This window comes from Poecilia mexicana, unplaced genomic scaffold, assembly GCF_051168715.1.
Source record: "Poecilia mexicana isolate PSO_F unplaced genomic scaffold, ASM5116871v1 scaffold_11, whole genome shotgun sequence".
In the NCBI taxonomy this organism is placed as follows: Eukaryota; Metazoa; Chordata; class Actinopteri; order Cyprinodontiformes; family Poeciliidae; genus Poecilia; species Poecilia mexicana.
Window position 1 is genome coordinate 3,336,414 of NW_028263380.1, and position 11,793 is coordinate 3,348,206.

At 39.1% G+C, this 11,793-nt stretch overlaps 1 protein-coding gene across 6 annotated transcripts in view; it reads left to right on the forward strand.

Moving 5' to 3' along the window:
• Positions 1–284: 284 nt before the first annotated feature.
• phactr4a (phosphatase and actin regulator 4a) overlaps positions 285–11,793 on the forward strand; it is a 36,717-nt gene continuing 25,208 nt past the window's right edge. The window contains exons 1-3 of one of the 6 annotated variants that reach the window (XM_088010073.1): positions 285–381; positions 496–652; positions 7,486–7,527. In XM_088010073.1, coding sequence (XP_087866199.1) covers positions 7,515–7,527 — 13 coding nt within the window. In that variant the 5' untranslated portion in view covers positions 285–381; positions 496–652; positions 7,486–7,514. Of the gene's footprint in view, positions 653–1,494; positions 1,679–5,930; positions 6,179–7,485; positions 7,528–11,793 lie in introns of those variants that run through there. The other 5 variants (XM_088010072.1, XM_088010071.1, XM_088010074.1 and 2 more) reach the window with 5 other exon arrangements.

An 11,793-nucleotide genomic window follows, 5' to 3' on the forward strand; every position in this document is an offset into this window, starting at 1 on the left:
TGTATGCTTAAGATTAAATTCAAACAATATTATGATAATCACTGATAATCACTTAATCATATGTATTATGCTTAAGTTATTTATTTTTAACTTGATGTATTCTCTAGAAAAAAAATGCTAAACGTTTCAGCGGCTAAACTTGAACCCCTCTTTAACCATTTTAACCACTTCTAACACAAACTTAACCCGATAAAATGTCATTTCCTGTAAAATGTCCGGTCACGTGGTTATTGAGGTTTACCCCCGTGCCCGCGGCGCGTGCTCGGAGGTCAGGTGCAGGAGCAACTTCCCCAGCAGAAGTACGCATGCGCCTCAGTATGTAATCTTTCCTCGGAGGTTAACGTCCAAGTATCCATTGACAGCAAATTGTCGACAGAAAAAGTGAGAATACTTTATATTAATGTACGCGGAATAAGTTTGCGGAATATTCAGTGGATGTATTTACGCGGTACTTTTTTCCTCCTGGACTCAAAGTTAGTTTTGTGGCTTAACTAGACTGAAACCTAATTCGTGGGAGCTAGTTCCGCCTTGTGCTCCCTGTGGGTCATGGACAGCAGCGACGAGTGTCAGGAGTAACCAGGACACCGGTGGGAAACGCGCCTCCGTGTTTTGAGGGTCCATCTCTACACACTTAAAGTACGTACTAGAAAGGGTGAGTATCTGCTGCGCGCGACACTCCACAGTGAACAGGGATGAGAAGTGGGATCTCTTTATATTAAGCTCACATAGCAGCAGCAGTAGTGGGACAAGATGTAGCCACCTGTTGCTGGCTTACTCAGCTTTAGCCGCCAGCGATCAGGAATTAACAAGATACCTTTATCGATGTAATAAGTCACTCTGTACTAACTACCGAAGTTTTTGTTAGGTCGGAAGAGAAACATTACTAGTAGAGTAATGCTTTATTCCAAACTGTGTAGTTCAGTATTTGACTGGCGTTTGTTGGTTCGAAGCTAAATAAGCTGTAGAAGTTATCTAACCTGTTAGCTGAAGTTCGTATCTGATTGGAAGCAGGGTAAAGAGTTATTCCACCCTTTTTGCGAAAATCTGGTCAAATCTGACCCAACCTTCACTGCAGTATTCTGCACTGTTACAGTCTCATTAATACACAGTCTGAGATTAAGGAGCCAATTAATCTGCTTGTTTTAAATACTAATTGTGGGGATTTCTAGACTGTCTTGACTCATAGACGACATTAAATTGGATAAAGTATCTACTCTACAGCTCACAAATTATGAATTCATCAGTGTAGAATAATACACTTCAGGTTTATGTTCTATATTTTGTACTAAAGCTAATCAAATGTAGTTCACGTTCCTCATAAACAGGGAAACGATATTGTAGTTTGGTTCCAGGTTAGAGGTTGAATCAGATGCTAAACAGTGTGTTGTCAGTGTGCACCTTGATATGAACGCTTGAATTCATCCTTCTGGATTCCAGACATGTACTCGATGTTTGAATACCAGCTGAGGCTTTTTATGGCCGGAATGGTTAAGGTGTGAAGTAGAAGGAACAAGTCTGCCCTTTTACCAAGCATTCCAGGACATTCCTTTGTCAACCCCTTGGTCTTGTTCTGACAAGCACTGTGTGCCTGAAAACAGCAGCACACCCGGTAGGGACGATCGTACAGCTGGAGGACAAAAAGGAGCTGCTTGATCTAAATAGACAGCGCCGTGTTCAGGTCAGTTGTGTTTCTGGTGCTTTGTACGTTCACTGTTTTTAAAATTGAACTTCGTTGTCCAGGCTGAGGGTCCATTCTGAACAACGAGCCTGACGGGTTGGGAAGGAATCGGAGCTTCAGCGAAAGAGGCCATATCCGTGTTCTCTCTCCCCCCATTTCCCCACTAAGATATTTTTTTACATCAAAACAATTTGAGATTTTTTTTTGTTAAAACGACTGTTTTTTTTGCTTGCTTGCTTGTAAATTTTGATGCTACATACCAACAAGTTAACTAGGTTTGGTAAAACAAGATATTTATAGTTGGTAGAAAATCCACATTGAATTGAATGGAGGTTAATGGACACATTCAGAAGAAATTAGTTAAGCTCTTAGTGAAGTTTGTAAGTGTTGTGGAACCGTGAGAGTTATATAATCAGATCTGTGTGCCATCATCAACTATTTGTTGACAGCGGCTTGCTGCAAATCCACACAGCTTGCTCTCTCTCTCTCTCTCTCTCTCTCTCTCTCTCTCTTTCTCTCTTTCTCTCTCTCTCTCTGTGGCTGTCTCTCTTTTTCTCGCTGGCTGTCTGTCTCTCTTATCATGCAAATTGCAGCTCAGCAATTCATTTAGTGATGCCAGCTCTGCAGAATGACCTCAGCACAATGGATGATTGTGTTTCTTTCATTCATGAAGTGCTCCCAGGGGCTTGAGGGGGGGTTCTAATGATCTGATAGGAACTCACGGGATTGTGTGAATAAAATCTGGATATAGGAACACAGTGAACTTGGACATTTCGGCCAATAAAAATAATAACAAATGAGAAATCACATCTCTGAAGGGTTGTAAAAAGTCTGACTGACAGGTAGGGATGCACCGATATGGAAATATTGGATCAATGTGAGTGTTGCTGTTCTGGTTGATAATCAATATGTAGCAATATTGTATATGTTACATTCTCTACACAGTTTGACAGTGTGGTCTGATCTGTGGGATTGAATTTCACTGATGCTAGTAGTCTTTTTTTTTTTTTTTTAACAAATTCCTAATTTTCAGAATTTCTGTTCTATCCTTCCTGTTGGTCAGCATTTAATTATAGTATTAGCAGGGATAAAGTCTCACTATGTGTCCAGGTTTGTCGTAGACAAGTATTGTAGTAATCTATTGATTATTTTGAGTAATCAAATGAAAAAAAAATATTCTAGCTACTTAAGCTAGTAAAAGAAAGATGAAAGGGAAAATGTAGTAAAAATCAATTCAGATCTTTGTTACGGGAATAAGAAAACATTTTATTTCTTAAAATGCAAAATGATTCAAAAATTACTTTTAGTTTCAAGTTTGAAATATGAAAAAGCTTTTTAAAGCTCAAGAACAGATGAGAAACAAAATGTTTTACATTAACTTTTAAAAAATCAAAAACCAAACAGAAACTGAGGCATTAGTAAATGCTGTCTTTTATTTTACACTCAATTTTCAGTTGCAAATTTGAAATATGACTTTTTTTTTCATAAAATGGGTATCTCCAAGCCAGTTTTTTCCATGCCATCAGTTCTTTGGTCATTGAGTACGGGTAATGTTAGCTAAAATGTATTTCCTGTACATGTAAAACATGTCAGATTCTGTACTGACAATTACAGATAAAAGTTTGAGTCCTTAGCGAAGGGAACAAAAATGCCTTTTGGGTTTAGATTGATCCCACACTTTGACATTTTAGGTCTTTCTTTTCTTCTGTCCCTCGCTGTCTCCCTCCATAGCTGCTTATAACACTTAGCATTCGTCAACAGCTTTTTGGTTTAAGGGAGAGTGTTGTGCAACACAAATAATCATCTCGTCGGAACACAGAGCACTAAATCGTAAAGCATAATTTAATGAAGTATTTTATCTGAAAAGCTAATAAAAAAAATGGAATCCCTTTGTGTGTGTAAAACAATATGTTTATGTTTTATACAATCATGTAAAACGTAATCATGTTATGATGCTAAAGGATCTTTATCGGGGGTGTAAAAGGTTATTAAAACAAGTTTTTGTCTAAATTAAGGTCATGGTTCCTTTTTCCACATAATGTAACCTGTAGTGCTTATGATTAAAAAAATAATAATTATGTGATCTTTATCGGTGATCTGCCCTCATGGGTGATCGGAATCGGCAGGAAAAAACCTGATCGGCACATCTCTATTATATTCACTTTTTCAATGAATACTTATTAAAATTACATAATCCTGAACATCTTTTCACAGTAGTAATTTGGGCTTGTACAAATAATAACTGATTTGATTTGACTGCTAAAATAATAAATAATATTTAAGCACACAACTGTTATCTTGAAGTTCTGTTTATGTGGTCATCTAGAGTCCACAAAATAGGTTGGCCTTGAGTTTGACACATGTGATCCGTAGCATATAGAGGTGCACCAATGGCACTCTTCTGGCTCATCGCCGATAACGTAGCCTAACTTGCCAATTCCAATTATTGCTGCTGATTTTTTATTTTATTTTTTCGTCTGACATATCACTACATATAGAAAGAAAATTGCTGAGTTGGCAACCGTGGGGTGACTACTATTGTTAGCTGCAAACACCTGTTAGTCAAACCTCACAGCAGAGCAAAAAAGGACAGAGGCTGATCTGTAGACCTTTGCTGAAGTAGAAAAGATTGGTGGATAAGATTGGTTTCACATGCAAGTATCAGCTGATCACCGATCTCCCAAAGTGAAGGAAATTGAGGCTGATTTATTGGTGTACGCCGAATCGTACCTATAGTTGGTATCTTTGTTGAAGCAGTGGTGTCTGTGTATTTTCCATAGATAGTCTAGACTCCATCCCATTACACAGAGCTTTCCAAAAGGCTGCTAACTTTTCCAGATCCTGCATGCTCCTGGTTTAAAGTCCAGAAGAAGAAAACAAGCAGCTCTGAGAAACACGGTTCCCCTTTCTGTTATCTACTTTAAAGACTTGCTCTTCTGCCTCAGTGAGCTCCAGACATGTTTGAACATGTAGAAAGTACAGCTTTGGTACTTCTGTTGACTTCGTTCTGTAACACCTCAACAGAGATGGGATTGAAGGTTCCTCAAATGAACTAGTTCTTGTGGAATCTGTTCCTTTTCAGGAGGCCGGCTACATTCTATATTCATTTTTTGTTTGCCTCGTTTGAGATTAGATTGTTTTCTGGCAAAGATGACGTTGCTGAAACATGTTACACTGTCCCAACCTGGGCACCTCAGATGATGTGATAATGCTGGGCTCCTCCCCTTGTGCCTGTTCTCCATCTCGGTCAGAGGAGGCGCTTTTTTCTACATCTTTGTAAAACACAGCTAAAAAGTACAATTAATAAAGAAGAGCTCACAACTGCCACTCCGTTCTCATCTTTCAGAATTGTAACAATTTGATCCAGTTGGTTGGCCCAGTGCCTGTTGGGTAAAGTGAGTCATTTGGATCCTGAGTGGTCATCTCATTATCAATATTTTATTTGCAAAAGACTGTTTGACGACAGAATTTGGTAGGTTCTGACTGATGTTTTAAGGTTTTCATTTATGCTGTTGGTGAGTTGTTTGGACTTGAGCTGTCTTTAGGTATGGATGGTTAATCAAAATGACTGTTTTCAGACGCAGTGCCTCGATTATAGGTTTCCCTTTTACGGCACAACAATATATAAAGCTGTTAGTAACTTTTGATGAGGGTCTTAGTGCTATCAGTCAACCACTGCTCAATGTCCTAATGACGGAGAAACGACTTACCATTTATCCACCATCATAAGTGGCTATGCTAACTTGCCTCAGCATTCATGGTAAGCTATGCTGTGGTGAACCAAGTGTAGTATAGCAGAGAGCAAGCAGGAGTGGGCGAGCATGAGAGTGATTGACAGTGCTAACCCTCCTCCTGATTGGTTGTTTCTGACTGAGTGGTGTATTTCTACAGTTAGTACTGGGAGAAGGCAGGTTTTCTGGCGGAAACCCTGGTATGTATAGTTGCTAACTCAGTGATTCTGAAATTATCATAACCGTGAGCAGAAATGCAGAACTACTGATTGTTGTGACATGGTTCCAGTCCTCTGTCTCTGTTCTCCGCTGTCATTCTGTCAGCTGTTCTCTCGGTGCACAGTGTCCTTTTCTCTTGTGAAAACGCCAGGAATACTGCTGATGGATCCTGTTACCAAACCTGAAAATCTGGCTGCTATTCTCAGCTCCGTGCTCAGCACCCAATCTTTTTTTTTTTGTACTGTGACAAACATTTTGTTCTTGACTTTTCTCTGGCAACATAGAGGCTCTGGTTTGAAGCCAGTGCAGCCAACGTCCCGCTCAGGCCCTCAGCATAGACGTTTGGCTGACGGGGCGTGAGCACGTGCGCTTGTCCTCTTTCACACCGTGAGGACGAGGTTTCCTGTTTGGAGTGAGCATACGCAAACAGGCTGGTGCACATTAACTTGGCTCATTGTTTGTTGAGCCGCAAGCTGGAAACATTGCAGAGGAAGACACCTGAGAACGAACCGGGCTGCAGACGGGCTGAACTTTATCTGGTGAATTATTAGTGAGTTTGACTCCGTCTCAACTTCTCTTCTCTCTACAGCTGATTGAGAAGAATGACTAATACATAAGCACATTTTGGTCAGTGTTATAAAAATCAGTTGTTTAATATCACATCTTCAGACTTATTAGGACGTTTTTGTTTAAAATGGAATATTATTGGATGAATTAGCATTGTTTGCATGTTGTATGCCTTAGTTGGGCAGTGATGAACAGAGGCATGAAGGACAGGCTGTGCACATTTTAACCTGTCAAGCTGGTTTGACTGAAGCCACGCTAACAGCCAGAGGCGTTGGCGGCTCCAACACAGCGCTGACTGAAGCAGAAATTATGCATCCACCTGGTTTGATGTTGTTGACTCTGTTACTGGAGCGGACTACTTCCTGGAAAAAGTCTTCACTCCCCATTTTGAAGAAACGCCACAACGAAATCCAGTTGCTCATAACCTGCTTACTTTGCAAAAGCTCAATGCCAACAAGGACGTTGACTGCGAGTGTCATGGATTTTTTTGTTGTGCATTTACATGCTTAGGAAAATACAGCCATCCCTGGCTGCCAAGATGACTAGATAGTGGAGTTTTGATGATCAGTGAGCCTGTGATTTTTGATTTGTAGTAAGAGATTCATGCCGTGTGTGAGTCACCCAGGCTGGGTTTAAAAGTTGGTTCTCTGCCAAAGGGCAGGTCGACACCGGTGAAACCACCAACCTTGGATGTCGTCACATTGTAGCCCAGCCCACTGATTTTGCCCAAATGGGAGTAACCTAAAAGCTCTTATCATGTTGTCTTCACTGGGACAGAAGACCCCAGAATTTTGTTGTTGTCAGCTGTTTGGTTTGTCCTTGTCCCTGTGATCTCTTTGTCCTCCACAAACAACCCCAAGCTAGTGCTGGCTCTTAAAGCTACAGGACACACCATTCAACAGCTCACATGGAAAATCATCTGCCTGATTTACTCTAGAGCATTTTGTGACATAAAAACTAGAAGCAGAAAGAAGTTGTTGAGGTGTACTGAGCTACATATAGGTTGTTCAACCTCTTAACATTGAGATTGATTCTCCCCCTCGGCGCTGCACCAAGAATCACTGAAGGAAACAAGCAAACCTTTTTTTTTTTTTTAAATATGCTGCCTTGTATTCTTCTTCTTGCAATTTAGTTTGAATTTATACTATTGAATATTTGTCGTTGTCAGGTGTTTTACAAAATAAAACACAAAATAATAGATGATGACATAATTTATAGCAGTTGATAATCTCAGGTTTTCATGCGAACAGCTGCAATAAGTTTGAAACTGATCCTGTTTATCTGTTTCAGGTACTAACGGCAGAGTTTTGGACACTGTAATGGATAAACCTGGTAAGAAAACTTTTGAAATATTACTGCACTGTAAATGTTGAGGTATGTTTTAATTTTTCTGTGACATTATAGATGAGAAAGCTTTAGAAAAGTAGTCAGGTTGAGTTGAGTCAGGCCAGCTTTTTGTTTCTCTCTCTGCTGGTAACACAGTCGCTCTAAGTAATGCATGCACTTCCGACATATTGTACCTTTTTAAAACTACTAAATTCTTTGCTTGTTTCAGACTTTAACAACAAATTCCAAACACAGCATTCTGTCAATTGCATATTGGAGAGCCTTAAAGGGGCAGTATTATATATTTTCCAGGCATTTTAGAGCACAATCAAGTAATTATATTACCTTCAGTTGTTATAAAAATGCTGTATATATCAGATAGGACTTTAAAACATTTACTTCATAATTTAGCGCCTTGACATTGGGCTCTGGCCTCTTTAAAAGCTGTTTGAGTCCTTGTGGGTCTTTGTTATGCAACCTTTTAAGATGCATCATTGGTCTAGCACACCTGAGTAAAACGGCTAAATTACCTCCTCCGCAAGTCAGGCTTTTAAAATATCGGTGGTCGGCCAGAAAACTGAACTAAGTGTACCCCCTACTCTAGTGTGTTGAAGCAGAGGATTGGCTGATGCCAATTTTCATAATTAATGTCTGCGATTCAGAACTCTATGTTGTCGTCTTTCATCGTATTTGCGGTCTATGCAGCTGACCCATATTGTGTCATTTTTGGACCCTCTTCTGTTGTAGATATAGGACAATGTACAGTCAGGGTGGAGCTACTGACGTCACACAACACTGCCCAATGATTGGGAGACACAAGAAGGGCACTGCTTGCGACAAGCACGACACATTCATCATGTTTGTCGTTGCAGTTGTATGACTTGATGTCGTTGATATGTGTTTGAGTTTAATTCTGCCTGCGCAGTGAGAGTTCAACTAGTGGTCAAAATGCTTTCCTAAACGCTGTACCATAAAACAGCGTACAAAATTGCTCGGGGAGGGGGAAGGAATCAATAGCGTGGACAATTGGGATGTCCTGCCAAAAACTATCTCTACAGATCCAATGTTATAGTGCAAAGAGCAGAGGTACTAAGATTGGATAAATTGAAGAACTTGAGGTCAGGATCATTGCACATTAGAGGTTAAGAAAACAGTGACAGCAGTGTCTTATTTGTTACTGAAAGATTCTAGAGTGGAAAGAGGAATTTTAAGGTTTTGGCACAATAGCAGTAACAAAGACAAGGTGATGAGCTGGAGATGTTAGGATTGTTAATAGGAGTAATGAAAAAAGAGATGTGTAGAACATTATAGTATGTCAGGAGGAACATCTTGAGTTGAGTTGGTTAGCGATGAAGCAAGAGAGTTAAGGGTGTAGAAGGGTTTGGACTTGTCCAAAAGTGTGATTCTAGATGTAAAAGGTAAAAATTATTGTCTATGGAGATTCCAAAGCAGAGGGAAAGTAGGGGACCATCGTAGGGTCCTTTTCCACCAAAGCAGTTCCAATGTTTAACTAGGTTTGAGCTTACTAACCATGAGTTGTTGGTGTTTCTAGCTCTGACCTTAAAACTGGTGATAACCCTCCATCAGAAAGGTTCTCTTTCATCAGGAACTAGAGGCAGTGTCCGCAACCAATCAGTTTTAGCTTCTGGAAAGCTCTGGTTCTTGGGTTGCAAATTTCCTAAAATGAAAGTTGAAGTTACCTCTTCCTTTTTTGTAGGTGTTATGAATAGTTGCTGTACCACCACCCTTAGATAGTCCAGAGTAATCTGACTCATCATGTTTTAGTTTTAAAATGTCATTAAGGTTTTCCACCGCATGCAGTGCAGACATAATGGAGTTTTGATGTTTATTAATCAGTTGACAATAAGCCACTCTGCATCTTCATGCATTGGAAGCTGTTCATTGCTGCTGCTGTGAGATTCCTTGCTGTTTTCAATGTGTCTGAGCAGAATACGGGATGTGAGCGGTGGGGTGAGGGTTTAAGGGTTTAAGGGTTGACTGTGTGACGCATCATCCTTTTTATCACTGAAACCTCCTGATCGGTCCTCACCCTGAACACACACACCTACCTGTAGCAACACCACTGGTTTCCCTTACAGTCACACAGCCTTGAATCTATTTCACTGTTGACCTCAATCATTTAACAAGCTCTAAGTATCTGTGCACACTCACATTACCTGAGGCTCACTGCCACAGTGCAGGAGAGGCAGCAGTGGTGCAACGTTTGACATGGCTATGCAGTCTCAACATATTTGTAAGTAAACCTGTTTCCTGAATGTCACATGTGGAATGTTCTTGGCTTGTACCTGTTGCAGTTGAAGAGTATACGATCTGAGTCAGTGTTGCTGGTTGGTTGTTCATTGTGTTTTCTCCAGAAGCACCATGAGGAGGCCGGGCAGGGTGCCAAAAGCGCTTTAGTACTAAGAGGGCCTCACTGAGGACAGCTTAGGGAACTCATCTCTGCTTGCACGTGTGGCCAAGCAGTAAAAATAAACTGGACTTCTTCTTGAACTCTGTGTGAAATGGGACCTTTCTGATCTAAACACAGTTGTGCTCACAGATCCAGGTTCGGGCTTTGTTGAGAGGAGCCTGTTGAAATGTCTGCCTGCTACTCCTCTTTAAATAGAGCAAACAGGTTTCCAGCCATGGAAACATAAATTACACAATAAAAGCCCATCATCTCTCTTTATTTACCCTGGTGTTATTGGACTGTTGTCTTGATTGCTGCCTTGTGATCGTACATGAGTCATAGACATGCCGTTGTATTACAGTACCTTAAATGGCCTGTAGAGGGAGCAAGAGTATAACTTGATCCAGATGATAAATAGAACCATAAGAGAATGTACTGTACTGTTTTCTCTGTTGGTCTCACTTTTATTAGCTTCTATAAAAAAGTCAGGTGTACTTACAATTTAATTTATCTTTTATTAATAAATGCTGCATTTCACAAAGTAATTATTTTACTGCTGTAATGTGTTGATATAATCTATTTTCTCTGATGGACATGGTCCTGGTTCAGTGATTGGGTAATTGCTGCCATTTGACACTATGGTACCAAAGGTTATTAGTTGTGACTATTAATTAATTCTTGATTAATTGGATAAATATAATTGGCACATTCAACATATTTTTGATTTTAATACTTAACATTTCTATACAATACAAGAAATGCATTAAAAGATGAAAAAAAAATCCTTTTAAAATCTGAGCATTCTATTGCCTAAAATGCAATAATGTTATTCCTTTAGTGAACACTTGATCTTTTGTAGCAAAAGATACATCTGTTGCTAAAAAAATACTTTCAACATGTGAAAGTGTTTATTGTTATTCGGTTTCACAAATGAAACAAACTGCTGTGATTTAACAGAACATTAGTTTTACAAGGTGTTAGAATGTGTTTCACACTCAATTTTTTTAAAGAACTCAAACATTATGTGCAAAACTACAAAAGGTAAAATAATATATCTTGTTTAAAAGTCTTCTTTTATTCAGATTGTAATAACTGTGTCTTTGTTTTTAATTTAAATACAACCACTTAGGTCATGTTGTACAGTTTTCATATAAATATCCTGAAGCAGTCATGTTTTTATTCAAGGTTATCTTGAGAATCCACTTCTTTCACTTCCGATTCAGAGACGCATATCTGAGGTTTAGTATCTGCTGATAGTGATCCGATACATAAAAACACCTGAATTGACTTAAAAGATTTATTTAAAAAAAAAACATAGACATCAATGTACTAAATTAAAAATTAATGTGCTTACTCTACACCAGTTCATCACACTTAAATCCACCAATAGCTGCACAAGCTTGGTCAAACAAAACAACTTTAATTTGTTCAGTCTGTGCAATTAGAAGCAGAACACCTGATGTAAAATAAATAATAAAGAAACTGAAACTGACTAAAACAATAGGTTGACTATCTTGTATAAATTAAACTGCCACAACCCTTCTTTTAAATGATTCAGAAAGTGCAATTAGGAATTCTAAATATAATGTAAAATTAATAATAAAACATGACATTACCCATAGCACAAAGCATAGAACTATAGACTGAATAGAGCTGCCCTTATAGATCAGGTACATTGTCACCAATATCCGATCTAGAATTTTTTTTCAGTATCAGGACCGATATAGGTATTAATATTGCATCTCTAGTTATCACATAGTAGGAGTTTCATCTCATCTCATACTCATGTTGCTAACATAAGACCTTCAGTCATTATTTTACACTCGGTTTATAAGGACAATCCTCAGAGTCACAGTACACCT